The sequence below is a fragment of the Hemiscyllium ocellatum genome, chromosome 18 (genome assembly GCF_020745735.1).
Source record: "Hemiscyllium ocellatum isolate sHemOce1 chromosome 18, sHemOce1.pat.X.cur, whole genome shotgun sequence".
NCBI lineage: Eukaryota > Metazoa > Chordata > Chondrichthyes > Orectolobiformes > Hemiscylliidae > Hemiscyllium > Hemiscyllium ocellatum.
The window spans coordinates 70174692-70195493 of NC_083418.1; the positions used below are offsets into that span (position 1 = coordinate 70174692).

At 40.5% G+C, this 20802-nt stretch overlaps 1 protein-coding gene across 2 annotated transcripts in view; it reads left to right on the top strand.

The window, feature by feature from the left end:
* bbox1 (butyrobetaine (gamma), 2-oxoglutarate dioxygenase (gamma-butyrobetaine hydroxylase) 1) overlaps positions 1-19667 on the top strand; it is a 211445-nt gene extending 191778 nt beyond the window's left edge. For both annotated transcript variants that reach the window (XM_060839092.1, XM_060839093.1), the window contains exons 7-8: positions 15550-15716; positions 18318-19667. In XM_060839092.1, coding sequence (XP_060695075.1) covers positions 15550-15716; positions 18318-18478 — 328 coding nt within the window. In that variant the 3' untranslated portion in view covers positions 18479-19667. The remainder of the gene's footprint in view (positions 1-15549; positions 15717-18317) is intronic.
* The last annotated feature ends 1135 nt before the right edge of the window (positions 19668-20802 follow it).

The following is a 20802-nucleotide window of genomic DNA, read 5'->3' on the forward strand; positions in this document are numbered from 1 at the left end:
TAAGTCAACTTTCCCAATTCCTTCTCCATCTTGCCATCTCTCTCACTATTCCAAGGAGGGAAACATTCACCCATAATTTCAAAATAAAACATTTCCCATTGATGGTAACATCTCTCAGCGGGTCATTGGTCATTTGAACTCCCTCCTGCAACAAGCTGTGGAGACTGGATCATTGAGTACATTTAAGGCTGTCAGACAATTTTTTATCTATGGAAGCAAGTCCACAATCATAACTTCCATGATATTATGTATGTCATAATAGGCTATCACTTCTTATGTTTTGACACCAGCCATTGGTAACCTGGGACGAAATCCAAGCCACCATCTCAACTTATGCAGCAGCATGAGGGAAAATGATCAATTGATAAGCTATATCCCAGGACTATCTGCTCTTCCAGTCTGCCAAGTTCAGTCATTATGCTGAAGTTCACTTGTTCTTGGCTCACGTCCCAGTTGGGATGCCTCACGGTAATAGGACATCTCTCTTCTATTGGATTGGGGAAGGATAATGTCTTGACCAAAGTTCAGCAGAGCTAGATGTACTGTAATTATCTGCTGGAATGCATTCTGAGGCATTTCAACTCTGTCTGGCTGGTAGAATCTGAATGAGGGCAGTGGAGTGGTGGGCAGTGGGAATTTAAAATTATAGGAGCAACATTTGGCTACTGAATCCACTGCCTTTGGGGGCAAAATACTTGACCCATGATGGCAAAGTATTGTTTAAGTGTAGATTTTGATTGAGTTCTTAGCAATGACAGTTAGCCTATCATGCTAAATCTGACATAGAAGGAGCTCATAGGCCAGAAAAAGATCTAGACAGGTTATTTTTTATATATTTGTACTTGTGGTCCACATATTATGTTTGCTATGAAGGAACTGCTCAGAGAAAAAATATAATTTGTCTATCTATTCCTTTCCGAGAGTGTGGTGCTAGAAAAGCACAGCAGGTCAGGCAGCATCCAAGGAGCAGGAGAATCGATGTTTCGGGCATAAGCCCTTCATCAGCATCTGCAGTCCTCACTTTCTCCTATTTTTTTTCCCAAGCTCATTTCTGCATCATGGCTATTCAGGGAACATTGAGAATTTTGTATTGTCATATAAACTAATTGTGATACACACGTGGTGTCTTTGTCGAAGTTCTAAGCTGAATTTAGCTTCTTTAAAATCAAACCATCCTTACTCTCTGAAAACTGACTTTGTTAAATCTCCAATATTGCTGTATCAAGTTACTTTGCCTAGGCCAGATTTACAAAGGATATGCCAAGTTACTAAATTCAAACAAACAAAACTCAAGAGGTGTTTTAACGAGAAGCTTTTTTTAAAAATGTAACCGATATAAATTTGTGTGCTCATTTCTCAGTTTTTATCCTGTTGAAATTGGAGTATGTGTCATAACCTTTTAGAGATTGATATGATAGTTTCCTCACTGAGTGAACATGAACACGTGAAAATACACGGCTCAGCATAACATGTGTGACTTTTAAAACAAAAGACTGAAAAAGTTCACAGAGGTCAGGCAGCACTTGTGGAAAAGGAATCAAGATTAATGTGTCAGATCAATGACCTTTCATCAAAACCAGGAACTGTTACAGATTTAGCATTCTGCAAAATGCTTGAAAAGTGGTGTTTGGGATCCTTGGGGGCTCATGGTGATAATTAGTGCATTGAACACGATTACACAACAAAATGGAAGGTATGTAATAGTGGAGCAGTCAAGAGTGATTAAAGAACAAAAGAAAAAATGCACAATGCAAAAAGATGGTATTAATAGAAGAAACAAGTAGAAAAGAGAGGTGTAAGCAGCAATAGCAGACTTAGTAGCAGCACTTGCTTTCCAAGAAAACAGCAGAATTATTGGCATCACTGGCCGTATGAGAGAGCAGGAGCAGAAGTTATGAAGTTGTTGATATTTACATGGAGGGCAGAGAGATAAGGTGCTGTTTCTTAAACTCGTGCAGAGTGTCTTGAAATGTTGGAAGAGACCAAGAAGATTAAGCGTTAAGAGTGACAATTAAATAGAGGATTCTGAGTTTACTTTAAAATATGTTCCAGAATCTTCTGCTAAAAAGCAAGGTTTCCCCTCCATTAACACAAACTCAAAAGTCCATTTATGTGTAACATCCTAAAAACAAAAAAAAACATAGGCGCCTCACAACACAAGGAATGTGGGTTCGATTCCCCCCTTAGGACGACTGTCTGTGTGGAGTTTGCACATTCTCTCCATGTCTGCATGGACTTTCTGTGGTGCTTCAGTTTCCTTCCACAGTTCAACAGTGCAGGTTAGCTGGATTGGCCATGCTAAATTGCCCCTAGGTCTCGGGATGTGTAGGTTACGTGGATTAGCCATGCAGTGTTATAAAGATAGAGTGGGGGGAACTGGATCTGGGTGAAATGCTGTTGGAAGGCTGGTGCAAACTCGATGAGTCGAATGGCTTGCTTCCGCACTTTAGGGATCCTATGATTCTGTGCAGCAATAAACTAGAAACATGTCACAAAACCAATAATGAGCTTGAACATATTGGACAGTTATGCTGGTCTATTTAACAAAAAGCCTGTTGGTCTGTTTTTGACAAAGTGACTTTTTACCCCCTTTTCTCTATCTCTAAGGAAACTGATGCACAATGATCCAGCCATGTACCTTGATAAATAGCACAGCTGAAGTACACAACAAGCCATGTGAAAAGATCATAAATCTAAGCCCACATGCTGCTACACTCCATTGATATATGCAGCATTGATATATGTTGAGCAACCACACTGCCATATTTAAATATTTACAACAGTGTTAGCTATAGTGCATTTTTGACTCTAATTACAGTCTCTTGTCTATCCTGGATTTTAACAGTTGCATGATTAGTGTCCGTGGCTTAAATTGGCCTTCTCTCTTCCTTGCTTTTCTCTTTTAGGGCACTTAATAAGTACTTTTTTGACCAAGCTATTGGCCATCTTAAAGTTGCTAAATTGTGTTGACATTGCATTCTAATTCAATAGTTTGGTCTGCTGAAGAATGTTATTTCATCCATTGAGAAAGATTATTATGTTATTACAATAATAATTTTATAACCACTGACAGTGAGAGGATTTGGGAGGATTCTTGGAAGTTGGAAGAGTTTTAAAATCAGCTTAAGAAAAAGCTCCCTAATCCTTCCAAAGTGCTGAATAGAATATGATCACAGGCTGAGTAGTTTGACTGTTCCAAAACAAAATTTAATCTTTGTAGAGGATGAAAAATTTGCTTACATGATGCATTCCTGAAAAAGGACAAGTGCCTTAAGTACTGCTGAAAAAGGACACGTTATCAAAACGTTTCGTCAGCAGACTTTTCATATGAAATACCAATTGAAGGGGAAGACAACATTTATACTGCTTGAGAGGAGAATGCTGATTGGTTGGCAAGTGGACTCTGATTGACAGAGAAGCTACCATAGTTGCTGCACCCGTTAACTACCAAGGCTCAGCATAACATGTGTGACTTTTAAAACAAAAGACTGAAAAAGTTCATGCAAGTCAGGCAACACTTGTGGAAAAAGAATCAAGATTAATGTGTCATATCAATGTCCTTTTATCAAAACCAGAGACTGTTACAGATTTAGCATTCTGCAAATGCTTGAATAGTGGTGTTCGGGATCTTTGGGGGCTCATGGTGATAGTAAGTGCATTGAACATGATTACACAACAAAATGGAAGGTATGTAATAGTGGAGCAGTCAAGAGTGATTAAAGAACAAAAGAAAAAATGCACAATGCAAAAAGATGGTATTAATAGAAGAAACAAGTAGAAAAGAGAGGTGTAAGCGACAATAGCAGACTGAGTAGTAGCACTTGCTTTCCAAGAAAACAGCAGAATTATTGGCATCACTGGCTGTATGAGAGAGCAGGAGCAGAAGTTATGAAGTTGTTGATATTTACATGGAGGGCAGAAAGATAAGGTGCTGTTTCTTAAACAATCAGGTTGTCTGATTGTTTAGGACATTGTTATGAGAAGTGAACCAGCAAATGTTTGTCAGTTGTTTCATTGAGATGAAAAAAGGACAATGCACTTTCAAAATCTTGATTGTCTAGCCTTTGCTCAATGTTGAGTCCTGAAGGCTGTAAAGTGCCTAGGCTGAAAATAAAATGCTGTGCAGCAGGCCTAGGACATAAATATTGGCGTTAGAGCAGGATGATATATTGAAACGGCAAGCAACTCGAAAATTGATAACAGTCTTGCAAACAGAGTGGAGGTGTTGTGCACAGAGTGACCTAGTTTGCAAATGGCCTCGCCAATGTAAAGTATTGCATTGTGAGCAGCTAGTACAATAGATTAGATTGAAAGATGTAAAAGTAAATTGCTACTTCAATTGGAAAGTGTGTTTGGGGTCTTGGACAATGACAAGGCAGAAAGCAAAGTGGCAAATTGTAAGCGTTCTGCAGTTGCATGGCAGGTGTTATGGGCATCGCGCCATGAAGAACATATCACAAGCATTACTGTGGAAACTGGCATCATTGGAACTAATGCAATGGAGATAGCGAAACTGGGAAATGGAACATAGTCCTTAAAGGAAGCAAAGTGTGAGCAAGTCCATTACTCACTTTGCAAGTCATTAAATTTGTAATGGATGTTGGCAGATAGCCTATCCCCAGAGATAAAAACAGAGGAGTTAAGGAAAGGAAGAGTCAGAGATGGACCAGGTGAAGGTGAGAGATCAGTTCTATCTGACTGGACCAAATAAAGCATCATTGGATCCTATTGACCTGCTAAAACAACTAACTGATCCAGGATCATCCTGGATTGCTAAAATAATCCTCATTTTCTTTACTTTGCTGTAAAGTGTTTCTTTAAACCTCTCTCTCATCTTCGTCGCCCTCATTTCCACCATCAAGTGAGAGGAGCTCATAGATTTCTTCCTTGCTAAGCTAGAGACTATCGGATCACCTCCCTCTTCTGCTTTCCCACCCAGGGCTCCCTATCTGCCCTCCCACAACTCTAAACCTCTTCAAAACTCCCCAAAGCTCTCCTCTTCAGATTACATTTTCTCTAGTTTTTTTCTACCATCTCCTTTCATCTGGCCCATGGATTCCCACTTCCTTCTGCATCAACTACCCAACATCTCCTTCCTAGTCCCATATTTTAAATCATCCTGTTCAAACACACTATAACACACCTCTGGAGCAAATGGAACTTGACCCTAAACCTAGTCAAGAGTAGGGACATTAAGACACAAACCTGTTATATCTGACTGGTTTTCAACATCAGATGAAATTCAGACTTTTCAAACTAGTGTGGTTGAAAGTCTCATGAAGGGCTTTTGCCCGAAACATCGATTTTCCTGCTCCTCGGATGCTGCCTGACCTGCTGTGCTTTTCCAGCACCATTCTGATCTAAACTGTCGGTCTGAATGCTGATATTGTAAATAGCTATTTCTCATCGGGTGTTGTCTGTTTCTCCTTAAAATCTTCTGTCATCACCTATCTTCTTAAAATACCATATCTCATCCCCATTTTCCTTGACACCCTCCCTATTCCCTCCAAAACCCTTGACTATGTTGTCACCCAACAAATTATTATCATGGAAAATCAGGCTAGAATCTCCTCAATTAGGTTTGTGTCCCAGCACAGCCCTAAAATGGTCCCTAATAAAGGCACTAGCAACATTTTGTGTGACTGTGACAAAGGTAAATTAATCTTGTCCTCCTTGCCTCAAACTTTTTAACCTGAGTGATCACAATGACTCCAATGACTGTCCACTGTCATCCAGCTGGGTAAATGATTGTTCTTGCCTGGCTCCATTCTGACCTAAGTATAGCCAGGATAATAATTCAATGATGTATCGTCCCACCCTTGAAGTGTGAACCCTTGCATCACCGAAAGGATCTATCCTCAACCTCGTATTGTTTCTCAACGACAAGCTAAACCGTGCTGTACTGCAGCAACATCAACTAAAATCAGCACGGGTTTACATGTTTACACTGATATAACCCAGGTTCACCTCATCACAACCTCTTTATTCCACTGTTGCTAAATAATCAGATCATTTATCCAATAATCAGTACTGGAGAGCCGAACATTATTCCAATTGAATATTGGGAAGACCATTCCCTAGGTACTGAATCACCCCTTTCACTGGCAACTGTATGAGACCGAACTAGTTGCTCACATCTTTGTGCCATGTTTGGTGAGCTCTGACAATATACTTGCACCAACATTCAGGCTACCCATTTCTATCTCCGTAGTATCGCCAACTTTCAACTCTGTTTCAGCTCATCTAATGCTACATTCCTCATGTCATTGTGTTCCTTCTAGACTTGACTACTCTAATGCATACCTGTATGGTCCCAGATATTCTATCTTCCATAAACTTAAGAATATTGTTTCAAATACAAAACTCCACAAATTTAAATTATTAATTAATCTAGAATGAGGATTAGTGATCATATTGAACTCTGCCTAGAAACAGACGGATATGATTTGGTTGTCAGGGGGACAGAGATTCAGGTCAAAAGCATAAGAAACTTACATATCAAATTCTACACCTTTACATCATAGAAAGGTAGGTGTTCTTTCTGGTCACAGACTCTCAATCTCAGTCAGACAGAAAAACATGAAGACAAAAACAGTTGCTGCTGTGTAAAGCTAATTGAAAAGACCTATGTCAGACCAAACTGGTAGGAAATGTTTCACTCTATAAAGGAACAACTCACCAGAAAATGCCCTGCTGCTTGAAGTGCTGAGAGACTGAGTGAAGAGATTTTCAAAAGGACAGTGGAAGATTCATCTTGATGTGACAGGGAGAGAGACCCTGCTCAAAACGTCAAGACAGATTTGGACTTGAATCTAAAATCTACATATCTGCTGAGAGCATGGCTTAATGATGCAGGTTCTTGCTTGTGTTAATTAGTAAATTAGATGGTACATTCCTATGGTTTAGTTAGTTGCTCACTAAGTAATATTTAGTTTTGAAGAAGGGTCACTGAATCTAAAACATTTTGACTCTCATTTCTCTGCACAGCTGCTGCCACACCTGTTCAGCTTTTCCAGCAATTTCAGTTCTTGTTTCTGATATTCAGATCCGCAGTTCTGTCAGTTTTTTAATGTTGAGTTGATGTTGATTTTATTTTGTTCTAGTAAAAGTCTTCATGTGAAATCCCATTGGTGTAATTCGCTCTCTCTGTCAGTGAGAAATCATATATTTAAAAAATTCTCAGTCTCTATGGGGAGCCATGACAAATTGGGGGCTCATTTGGAATGCAAATCCAGAGGCTATGAAAAAGGCACATTAGATGTTCCAGGGATTAAACAAACAAAGTCCCAGCTACTTTTGCTTTATTCAGTGAAAAGTCAACATAGTTAGATTCAAAATGTAGGCATTTCTGGAGCGGGATGATCAGCCTGTCAGTGTCTTACAACAGTTAACAAAAGTTAATTTGAAGTCTGTGGCACCGACAGCACTGGCTGGTAAAAGTAGGAATTGTTAAAAGTATTGACTCAGTGGTTGAACTTTGAGAGGAAAGCAAGTGAGCCCACTAGCACTCAGGTTGAGTTGGCTCAAATTTAAAGAAGCAACTGGGGTTTGAGTCAGAAATTTAAAAAAACTCAAATTTGAGAAAGAAAATGCGAAAAGTGGAACTTGAACTAAACCACAGGAAAATCTTTAATTTCAAGAAGAGAGAGAGCAATAGAGATAAATCTAAATGGAAAAGTTGGACAGGAAATTTGAACTCGAAAGAAAAAATTGATTGTGTGAACAGGGGCTGGCAAGACAACTTGACAATGAGTCAGCTTTTAACTCCTGGTTTTGATTTGGCAAAATCAGTCAGTGAGGAAGGAGTTGAAGTGTACTTGAATCATTTTACAAAATTACTATAAAACTGCATTGGCCAAGGAGAAGTTGGATTGTTTTATTGAAAAATGTGCTTGTGGACAAGGCTTTAGATGTACACATTTCTTTTTGTCGTACACTCTGGTAATTATGATAGAGTGAAATCTGCTTTCTTCAATGCCTACAATTTCGTGCTGGAACTTAACAGTAATTTAGAAACCTGAGGAAGTCAGATCTTGTAGATATTGCTACAGAAAAGGAAATAATATTTGAGAGGTGGTATAGTTCTATGAAGACTAGAACAAGACTTTGAAAACCTTAGAGACAGAATGCTAATGGAAGAATTTATAAATATTCATTTTGGAATGAAATTGCACCTGGAAAACCATAAAGTTTCTAACATAAGAGAAGCTGCAGTAATGACTGACAAATATAGAATGTCTCATGGCCACTTTATCAACAGCCTTAGTGAACTCAAAGCAGAAATGCTAGAGATGTGAGATCAGATCAAAGTGAGAAGATTGGCCCAGGGGAAGAAATTAGCCCTCCTCAGAAAAGAAAGTGAAACAGTCTGAAGGCTAGAGTTGTTTCATGTGTAAAGATTAATAGAGTAACACAGGATACAGGAAATTGTGGATTTTTATGTTTAAGAAGAAAATAGCCACTTTCTTGTCTTGTGAGGCAGGCAAGCAAATTGTTTTTTCTTATTCATTCACAGAATGGGCATCGTTGGCTAGACTAGCATTCATTGCCCATTCCTAACTGCCCAAGGGACAATTGGGAATCGACCATGTTGCTGTGGATTTAGAGTCACATGTAGGCCAGGCCAAGTAAGGATGGCAGTTTCTTGACCTAAAGGACAATAGTGAACAGGATAGGTTTTTCCCAACAACTGACTATGATTTCGTGGTCACCATCAGACTTTTAATTCCAGATTTTTATTGAATTCATATTCCACCACAGATCCCCAGAACATTATCTGTGTCTACAGATTAATAGTTTAGTGACAATATCACTAGGCCATCACATTCCATTTGTTTTTCTTAGATTAATTGGTTCAGCAAAGTTGTTGCTGCTGGTCAATGACTGAACCTCCCCCCAGAAAATATGCTAAATTAAGAAAATATTGAAAAGATGTACTGATGGGAATTATTTACTCACTCTTTTGTCTAGAATTAATTCAGAATACAGTTTAATTTCCAGTCCTGTAATTGTGAAGATTGTGCCTACTTTGCCTCATAAACGTAAAACTAAAACATGCTATAAAAGCATGAACAAGGTGTGAGAACACAGATAACAACATTACTTAAAGCAAAGGATGGAAAAGGCTCAGCTGCATCTTGTGCTAATGCCAGACAGCTCTGAGGAAGGCTCCTAAACATAAATTAAATCTTCAAAACGATAAAGCACTTTCTAAGAAATAATTGCACAAAGAATGAACTATGTGGGGAGACAAAAAGCAATGAAAATCATTTGTGAACAGATGAAAGAATGTCAAGGTTGCCTAGTAGAACATCAATATAAATCTTAATGAAGTATTAAATGGTCAAAGAGAGACAGAACCTGTGGAGATTTGAGAATAAGGAAGTTACTGAAGGGTACTTTGCTGCTGGCAGTGTTGGAAGACTGAGTGACCTTTAAAAGGACACTGGGCAATTCACCCTAAAGTGGCAGGAAGAAGGGAGAGTTTGGACTTAACTCTCCAAAGCTAAAAAAAAGACTGCTAAGATCACAGTGTAATATACAAATGGGTCATGAGTATCTTGGTTGTGTTAATTATTTTCATGCAGTAGTTGCCTTGTAATGCTTAGTTTCTTTGATTTTAGCTCTTTTGTCATGATAATATCTTAAAATGTGGAATCTTAATGTTTCATTTCATTGGTCATTGTGAAATTCATATTTCTTTTTCAAAATTCTTAGTGTCTTCCAGGACCATAACTAACACACAGCTGCCCAGTTGTCACTCATACCAAATGACTCTTACCTATCACTTTTGTGCTCACTGATCTACATCCTGGCCGTCCTCACTTTCTCCGACATCAGCTCCTGGTCAAATATCACCTTGATCTTCAAATCCTCATCTTTTTGTTTAAAATTTTCAATAGCTTCACCCATTCCTATTTCTACAATGTCCTTCATCCTCAGAGCCCTGCATGATATTTAATATTCACGAAAGAGTGTCAAGGTTGCCCAGTAGAACATCAATATAAACCTTAATGAAGTATTAACTGGTCAAAGAGAGACAGAACCTGTGGAGGTTTAAGAATAAGGAAGCTACTGAAAGGTACTTTGCTGCTGGCAGTGTTGTAAGACCTAACCTCTCTACAGTCAGCCCTGCCTCAGCTGAGGGCCACATTCTCTCAGAATTGCAAAGGACCCCTTATGTACTGTATTCTAAGAAGAATTCATATTCACAGCAAACAGTATTTCAACACCATCTCAAACATCAAAAACTGTAAGTACAACAAACTTTTACACAACCACCTCCACAATCAGCACTCCTCAAACATTCCAGAAGATGCCTCTGGAACTGCTCAAATGCCATTAGCCATGTGGCTGGTAGAGCGAACATCCCCCAGTGATCGATGACAACACTTCTGACACCATCATGGCCACTTCCACAGCCACTTCCGCTCCTCACGATTCCTCATGCACCACACGTGATATCACTTCCTACCCCCCATATCATCGCTGATGTCATATGCTCAGCGACTTCCGCCCCCCCACCATGCTCGCCACCACATCTGCCCTCAACAACGCCACTCACCTGCATACTGCTGACACGCCCCCCACAGATCCTACTGTCACCATCCCCACCCCCCAGAGTCCTGAGGGGAACACCACCCCTGCTCATGACTCCACCCCCATTCCCCCCACCACCACGCCCACTCCAGTTACAGGTTCCGCTCCCACTCCCAGCTCCATACCCGCACCAGGTCCTAGCTCCCAGCCCTGCCAAGTTTTCACCATTCCCTCAAACCTCCCCCTCACTGAGGATGAACAATCAGTCCTCAGCAAAGGCTTTACCTTTATCCCCCTCCGTCCACATATCGCTGAATTTTGTACATGTCATGACGTTGAATACTTCTTCCGCCGCCTCTGCCTCCAAGCTTGTTTTTACAGTCAGGACTCCTGCCCACCATCACTCACCTCCAACACACTCCATCCACCTGGATACCCCACGCTGGCCTATTACCTGCCCTCGATCTCTTCATTTCCAACTGCCGCCGAGACATTAACTGCCTCAAACTGTCTTACCCGCTCCCCCACTCCAACCTCTCACCCTCACATCGGCGCCACCTCGTTCTCCCATGAAGAGATTGAGCAGTTCATCAATTTCACCAACACATTCCACCCTGACCTTAAATTCACCTGGACTATCTCTGACACCTCCCTCCCCTTCCTGGACCTCTCCATCTCCATTAGTGATAATCGACTTGACACTGACATTTTTTACAAACCCACCGACTCCCACAGTTACGTGGATTACATCTTTTCCCACCTTACCTTCTGCAAAAATGCCATCCCGTATTCCCAATTCCTCCACCTCCGCTGTATCTGCTCCCAGGAGGACCAGTTCCACCACAGAAACACCAGATGCCTCCTTTTTTAGAGACCGCAATTTCCTTTCCCACACGACTGAAGATACCCTCCAATGCATCTCATCCACATCCCGCACCTCTGCCCTCAAACTGCATCCCTCCAACTGGAATAAGAACAGGTCATCACTTTCCACCCCACCAACCTTTGCATAAACCGCATCATCCACAGACATTTCCACCACCTCCAAACGGACCCCACCACCAGAGATATATTTCCCTCCCCACCCCTTTCCACTTTCCACAAAGATCATTCCCTCCATGACTACCTGGTAAGGTCCACAGGCCCCAACAACCCACCCTCCCTTCCTGGCACCCTTCCCTGCCACTGCAGGAATTGTAAAACCTGCGCCCACACCTCCTCCCTCACCTTTATCCAAGGCTCGGAGCCTTCCACATCCATCAAAGTTTCACCTGCACATCCATCAATATCATTTATTGTATCTGATGTGGCCTCCATTTCATTGGGGAGACTGGATACCTCCTCGCAGAGCGCTTTAGCGAACATCTCCGGGACACCCGCACCAATCAACCTCACCACCCCGTAGCCAACATTTCAACTCCCCCTCCCACTCTGCCAAGGACATGCAGGTCCTGGGCCTCCTTCACCTCTGCTCCCTCACCACTCAACGCCTGGAGGAAGAACACCCCATCTTCTGCCTCGGAACACTTCAACCCCACGGCATCAATGTGGACTTCACCAGTTTCCTCATTTCCCCTCCCTCAACCTTACCCCAGTTCCAACCTTCCAGCTTAGCACCGTCCCCATGACCTGTCCTACCTGCCAATCTCCTTTCTCACCTCTCCGCTCCACTCTCCCCTCTGACCTATCACCTCCATCCCCACCTCCATTCACCTATTGTACTCTTTGCTGCCTTCTCCCCAGCCCCCCTCCCCCCCATTTATCTCTCCACCCTGCAGGCTTCCTGCTTCTATCCCGAAATGTTGATTTTCCAGCTCTTTGGATGCTGCCTGACCTGCTGTGCTTTTCCAGCACCATTCTAATCTAAACACTGATATTTAAACTTGTTGAGTTCTGGCTTATTGAGCATTCTGATTTTATTTGGTCCTTCTGAGGCAGAGGCTGTAAGCTTGAAATTCTTCCCCCTGAACCTCTCTGACTCTCTACCTCTCTTTCTTGCTTAAGACTGTCCTTGGAACCAAGCGTTTGGCCATTTTCCCCCTTATCTTTCCCTGTGAAGCACCTTTCATTGAAGATGCTATGTCAAGGTTATTAAGGTCCATGGAAAAGATTTTTAAATTGTGACTTAGATTATTTTAATAGCTGTTGTATTACTAAAATGTGATAATTTTGTGTTAGAAGGGTTCATGATCACATTAACAGAATAGAAATAAAGGGCAATATGTGCAGTATGATCCTTCAGCTTTCGCACTATTGAATTTTCCTAATACAATCATTTATTTACAAAATTCAGACAAGTTATGCTTGTTTTGGAGATACCAAAAGCTTCAAAAATTGAGTGTTACCGCCATCTATGGGAATTATGTATTACTGCAAATGCTCCAATCTCGTTACTGCCACTGTTGGTGGAGGTGTGGCAGTTGAGTCAATTTTCTTTGGAGTCACTTGATGTAATGACTCTTTGATCATTTCATGCTTGTTTCTGGCTGCTGCTATTTTCAAAAAGCCTTCTTCCAAGCACATCCTGTTCATCCTCTTCCATACTTAAATCAGGAATTGGGAATGGAATGCTTCACACTTACTCAATGAATGTATCTCCAACAACAGTCAAGAAGCTTAGCACCACTCAGGTCAAGTCAACCAACCTTATTGACACCCCCTATCCACCACTTAGACATTCACACTTTTACCACCATGCAGGTGGGCAGCAGAAGGCAGTTAAATATCAAGGCAAGTGTTGTAACTCTGATACCATATGTAGGTCGGACTCATGACAACAGCAGCTTTCCTTCCAATAAGGTATTAGGTGGTTTAATTGACAATAGTTTCATTGTTATTCGTACTGAGACTAGCTTTCAGTTCCAAGTAAATAAGTCCAATTTCAAGCAGGAAAATTATTTTTAATTTATCTACTGTTTGAGTAGTTTATCTCAGTTTGCAACGTATGTGGCTTCTGTAATAAAATTCTCAGAGACATAGTAGCAAAAGTATTTTTCAGGGTTTAAGAAATATCATCCAGTGGAATGAATTGAATTGAGAAGGCTTTGTAGAGAGTACCTTCACTTGCAGGCAGGGTCTTCTGCACAACTGTCTTAATTTTGTCTTCATGTTTCAGAGCCAGTGATACATCAGTTAAATTTGGGGTTTTCAGAGATCTCTTTTTACAGAAGAACTTGCCCCATTTGGGGAGGGTAAAGGAAAGAGAAAAAGTGGAAGACATCGAAGAGGAATGAGAGAAACCAGAGGGGAGGCAGAATGTCTGGAGAAATTGGTGATCGAAGTGCACTTAAATGTGCCAGTATGAGAAAGGAGGAAGGCATCGTAATTTTGTTTATATATTTGTGGGATCTGGACATAATTTGCTGGGCCAACATTTATTGTCTAGCCCTAGTTGCCCTTGAAAAAGTGGTGCTGAGCTGCTTTCCTGCACCCTTACAATGTATTTTCTTTTTACTACAATGTACTCACTGTGAGTAACTCCGCAGAGCTGCTTGGGAGGGAGTTCCAGGATCTTGAGCCAACGATGAAGAAACATTGATGTATTTCTAAGCGAAGATGGTGAGTGGCTTGGAGGGGAGCTTGCAGGTGGGGGTGTTTCCGTCTGACCACCGCCTGTGTCCTTGAAGATGGTAGTGGTCACAGGTTTGGAAGATACTATCTAAGGAGCCTTGGTGAATTTCTGCAGTGCATCTTGTAAACATTATACTGACGCAACTGAACGTTGGTGGTGGAGAGAGTGATTGACACCACACCAGAAATAATCAAATGGGTTGCTTTGACCTGGATTGTGTCAAGCTTCTTCACTGTTTTTGGACCTGTACCCATCCACGCAAGTGGGGAGTATTCCATCACACTCCTGTGGGTGGTGAACATGCTCTGGGGAGTCAAGAGGTAATTCCTGGCTCCTGACTTCTCTTTTAGCTACAGTATTTATGTGGCTAGTCCAATTCAGTTTCTGCTCTATGGTAACCTCTGATTCACCAATGGTAGCACCACTGAATGTTGAGAGGCAATGTTTAGATTCTCTCTTGTTAATTATGGTCATTGCATACCATTTGTGTGGCATGCATTTTCCTTGCTACTTGTCAGCCAAAACATGGATATTGTTGGGATCTTGCTGCATTTGGTCATCAACTGTTTCAGTACCTGAGGACTTGCAATTGGTGTTGAATATTCATAGAACCTTAGATTCATAGAATCACTACCCAATCCTTGTAACTCTGCATTTCCTATGGCTAGTCTATCTATTTCCTATGGATAGTCCATCTAGTGTGCACATCCCTGGACTCTACGGGACAATTTAGCATGGCCAGTCGACTTAACCTGCATACCTTTGGATGTGGGAGGAAACCAGAGCACCCAGAGGAAACCCACGTAGACACGGGGAGAATGTGCAAACTCAACACAGTCGCCCAAGGGTGGATTCGAACCCAGGTCCCTGTGCAGTCATCAGTGAACATCCCTCTTCTGAACTCTGATGGCAGGAAGCTGATTATGCAGTCAAAGGTGGTTGAGCATGAAGCTGATAAAGTGCAAGGCACAGCAACAGATAAACTAAACATTAAAAGAAAAATTAAATAATCCTGCAAATGCTTAAGAAATCAATTGTGAATTTGCTCTGACAGTAAGAGCCTGAAGCTATAAATAGAAGTTCATCAACAAAATAAAATCAAGTTACCATAAAATGAATTTAATATTTATTTTAGAGAGACAGTTTCAATCAAGGATCATGATTCATTCAGCATTATCAATGTATGCTTGAGTCTGAATTTGTCAATAAATTAATTGAATAATTTAATTCAATTAATCTAAAAGCTATTTCTATACTTTGGCCATTTTGCTTCTGTTGAGTGTGCTGATATCTATTGGCTAATAATTCCATAGTTATAGGTGAGAACTTATTTCAGAAAGCAAATGCAAGACCAATCCATTTGAAGAGATTTCAGTGCTGCAGTCTAATACTTTTCTCCCTCATCACCAACACCTCTCCCTCTCTTTATTTGTGCATAGTTTGGATCATAATGGAAAAGTTATTCAAATCAACTTTAATAACGCTACTCGGGACTCAATCTTTGATGTCCCTGTGGAACTGGTGCATCCTTTCTTTTCTGCTCTCAAGGACTACATCAATCTTATGTACAAGCCGGAAAACCTAATTACCTTCAAGATGGAGGCAGGTGAGTTTACCCACATAGTATCTTTTCTGCTTAATATTTCTGTTTAAAAGTGCTGTGATGTTTAGTAATGAATGATTTACCTCCTGTGTACTGTTCAAAAAGAAATACTATAAGAACAGTATCTTCAAATTATGTACACATTTTAGCTATTTGCATGGATTAAGATATTTAATTATAATTTATAAAAAAAATTAGCTCCAGTTTAGTTATGGGGCAAAGTTGAAGAACTGCATTTTTTTGTAAGAGCATGACAGTCAACTTTTTAACACCCAGCCCATTGAAAATGTCACCACCTCATGGTATTTGAACTTCACTGACTTTGATCTTGCCCAAGGTTCATGCTGTTGGCAGAGATTCCAATTGAAAATCAAGGCCCTTTGATATAGTTGGCAGTGTAACGTAAAAACATGAATTTAACAAAAGCATAGGAAAAGGTTTACATGCTATCAGACCAAGTTGGGTGCAGCAGAATAGCCAAAAGATACCAAGATAAGTTCTTTTTCTTAAACTACTCTGGTGTACATTGGAGAAAATGAGTAACTAAACAATGCTGGGCCCTGTAGCAAATCCTTGGACCTCTCCCTTGTCAGCCTTTCGTACGCTACCATGTTTTGGAACTCTGTGTTCTTACTACATTCCTCAATCACTGTTCCCTGGAATCATTAATAATGGTGGCTCTCAATCATTGGCCTGAAGTATTGGCTGGCAGATTAATTTCAAATAATAGAAAGGAACCTGCCAATTCAAAAATCTGACAGACCAGACTCCCTTCTGAACTTTGCAGAAGTGGATACTGTAGATGCTGGAGATTAGAGTCAAGATTATTTCTGATGACGGGCTTTTGCCCGAAATGTCGATTTTCCTGCTCCTCGGGTGCTGCCTGACATGCTGTGCTTTTCCAGCACCACTCTAATCTTGACTCTAACTCCAACATCTGCAGTACCCACTTCTGCCAAGTTGATTTTAACCTCATTGTGAATCCTCTTCCAAGGATGCCTACCTTGAAGAAGTTCTCCTCCTCCTTTCTGAACTTATACCTTTGTCAGAGGCTTTGCACTCTCCAAAGCAAATTCCCATGAATCTGTCCACATGTATTCATTCCAGGGATCGGGTGGGCTGTTTGGTGAGTCATCCAGGAATGCAGTGGTATTAGGGAACAGTCTAGCCAGGGGGACACACACAGTTCTCTATAACTGAGAGGCAGCAGGTACATGACAGTTCCCCTCGAAGACCCATACCATCCTGACTTGGAATAATATATTACTGTTCCTTTGCTGTTGCGTGGCTCTGCATTTCTCTTCCTAACATTACTTTGGGCAATAAATATTGGCCCAGCCTACAATCCCATGTATGAAAGAAATAAAAATCATTAAGTGCTTTCCGAAGAACCTGTCATCCATTTTCCTCATATTAACTCTGGTTCTTTTGCCAATCACTTTAAATCGATGCGTGTTGTTTATTCACCCATGCACCCAATAGAAACAGTTTCTTTATACATATGATTTTAAACAGATTTATCAAATCTCCTTTTCACATTCTCTTCTTCAGTCCTTTGCTTCTTCAGTCTCTCCATGTAACTGAAATTCTCTCAGACTGGAACAATTCCAAAAAAATTCAGTTTTAGTCAGACCAAAGCCCCACTCAAATAGTTCAAGAAAATAGACTAGACCCTTGATTTTCTCTCATTTAAAGGAAGTGCAAAGTGTTGTGTTCCAGATGTAATTTGATTGGTAAAACACACTTTATTCTTACAGCCAGTTAAAATACAGACAAAAGAAAGGAGAATTAGAATAACTTAAACTCTATTGGAAAACTTAACAGAATAATAGATTATTTAACTGTTAGACAGCAACTGTTCCAGTATAGCAATATCGCATAACAATACACTTTGCAAAGACAAATTCAGTAAAATAGATTGTCTGACGTGCAATGTGTCTCCAGTCCAGGAAGAAAGAACAGCAAGGAAAATTCTGCCAGAGAAAGAGAGAGAACTCAAACATTTTGCAGTTGCAGTGAAGAATGTATAGCACGTTCAAAACCCCAACAACTACTGAAAACTAAACTAAAAGCCTAGTTCTGTGGGAGCCTGACTCCACCCATTCATGCTGCTGCTATTGGTCCAACATTTTTTTAAAAGCCCCAAGGCTGCACAAGCTGTTTACTTTATTGTCTTAGAACAGGTTGTTTGGCTCCTCTGTCTCAACCTCTCTTCATTCAAAAAAGAATAACACCTCTTATAGCCTTAGTATCATCACATGGCACACTGTCAGTGCCTTCACATCCTTCCTGAAGTGTGGTGCAAAGAATTGGATATAATTCTCAGTTGAAGTCAAGCTAGTGTTTATAGAGATTTAACGTAACTTACTTGCTTTTGAATTGTATAACCCTACTTATAAAGCCTAAAATCCTGTGCATGTATTGGAAAAATGAAGGTGGGAGAGACAACATCACGGGAGTAAGGGAGAGATAGCCATGAAAAAAGTGACAAAAAAAAAATCACATCCCATGATTGTTTACAGACATTGGTCAATAGTTTATGGAATAGAATCTGCCCCTATAAGGTTACACTTAAAGAAACGTGGCTTCTGTTTTTAATTCCAGGAGATGTACTCACCTTTGATAACTGGAGAATATTACATGGCCGTCAGAACTATATTTCTACCGTTGGTTCTTCACGTCACCTAGAAGGAGCTTATGCAAGCTGGGACGAGGCTATGTCACGACTGCGTTGTTTAGAACAAGCATTGTATGGCAACAAATAGATAATTTAGATATTAAAAAATGGTCGTAATAGAGCAAGCTATTGATCAATAGTAGAAAGATGATTTTTAGCATTAAATAGTGAATCCTAAATGTTTTGACAATGTATGCCTCATATTATCATGTGGGAGAAGCAGGATATGTGGATTAATAGTTATATGGATCTGGGAACAAGAAAATGTTAGTATTTCAGGGGATCATTTAAGTTAAGCATTTCTGACTTGGAGAGAGGCAGGACTGGGAAACTGATGCTGAGCAGTGTTCCTTCTGTGCCATGTGCCGGTCCATCAAGTGGCGCCCACCTGCTGAATAAATTAGGTTTACTGCAAGTCTGACTCACAAGTAAAGAACTGGTGGCCTCCCACTTAAAAGAAAACCAACAGACAAGTGGCAAGATGACATGATTAATCAGATAGAATTAAAATCCAAAATTCAGCCCTGCTAGTTCTTGGAGCACAAAGCTACATCAGCAGTTTTGTCCCTCTCACCACTCTCCCTTCCTCTTGCAGCCTCTTTGCTGGACCTCGCTCACACCATGTTGTGGCTGGAAAAGCTGTTGGGTAGGAGGTCAACTAATGCACAGCAAGTATGTGATCTTACGGACAAAAGTATGGCATTGTCTTATTTTTGTGTCAACTTTACGCCATAACCTTTGATACAATCTAAAGGAAAGTACTTCTTCACCATATAAAATAGCCACACGCCATGACAAAGATATCTAGATTTTAAAAATTTGTGATACCAACAATGCAATTAGAGTGGCATGGTGGCTCAGTCATTAGCATTGCTGCCTCACAGTGCCAGGGACCCGGGTTCAATTCCAGCCTCGGGCAGCCGACTGTGTGGACTTTGCACATTCTCCCTGTGTCTGCTTGGGTTTCCTCCGGGTGCTCCGGTTTCCTTCCACAATCCAAAGATGTGCAGGTCAGGTGAATTGACCGTGCTAAATTGCCCATAGTGTTAGGTACATGAGTCAGGGGTAAATGTAGGGGAATGGGTCACTCTTCAGAGGGTTGGTGAGGACTTGCTGTAGGGAATCTAATCTAATACAGAATTAAGTACGGCAAATGTGGCGAGTCTATTGAAAAGGTTAAAGGCTTTAACTGGAATAAATATATGAAGATATTTGAAAAATATTTTATCACAGACAAAAATCGCAATCCTACCAATAAAAATATTCTATTTTCCAAACTATTTGTAGAAATTAAATTTATCATTTGAAAATTCACCAGCTGATTCACACAAATGAAAAGTTCAATGTACTGGCAATAAATAACTGTCTAAAATGTTATAGACCTAGGAGGTCATTTCCAATAGTACTTTCAAGGTGTTATAGCATCTCCATGGTATCTGAATATGAATTGTCAATTTTGTCTATTTTTATTGCAGCTCATCCTCTTACATCTTGCCCTGGGAGGAGCCACCTCCTAGAGTGTCATTACGAAGCTAATTATGACTTTAATGAGTGCTTGCAATATGTCTACCATACAGAATTCACCTGCCAACCCATCAGCACTCTCCAATTCTCAGTTGTTTTCCCTTCAGTTTTCTTGAAAATTGTCCCGATGAGTGCAAGATGAAAAGCTTCAACAAAAAGTGTCTTTCTTCAGTAATGTTCAAGGTCTGTACCACAAAATGACTATTTGTTACTGACTGTCTGTCATTGTATTTCCCCAGATGACCAATCTTGACAACTTGTGCTATTTGCCACCTCTGCTAACATGTACTACAAGGTAAGGATTGTGCTGCAACTCCTGGGGTGAGATAGTGCACTGAAAACCTAGCCCCATCATACCCAGACTCATCACAAATGTGAAAATCTGATTAAACCACTGAATTGCCAAAGTTTACCGAACAAGAAGATACACACCAGGTTTTTATCATAAAGAAGAAAATCCTCATTTATTGTAATCAAACAGTTTTAACAAATGGCAAGAAAGAGACGTGAATTGCTAACTTGTAACTATAACTTAAATTCTACCACTTTTACAAATTTTTGTACACATATAGACACACAAAGATTACAAGTGGGGAAGGAACAAAGATGTTGATGAAGCACTGGTCTGCAAATCCAGGCACTGATGAACTGTTTTCCTTCTGTTCCCTTCTGACTCTTTAAGGACATGGAGTTATGGATATGCCGATTTCCCACTCTTTCATTCATTGGTTGAAGATTTACCCTTTCAGTGTCTCGGAAGGTGTTTTTTCCTGTCAAAGGGGGAATTTGCACACTTCTGAGCAGCTAGCTATTCTCTCATTTTCTTTAACTTCTCCATATACTCAAGGGAGAGAGAGGGAGATGAATTCTTTCTTCTTCAGAGTCTTG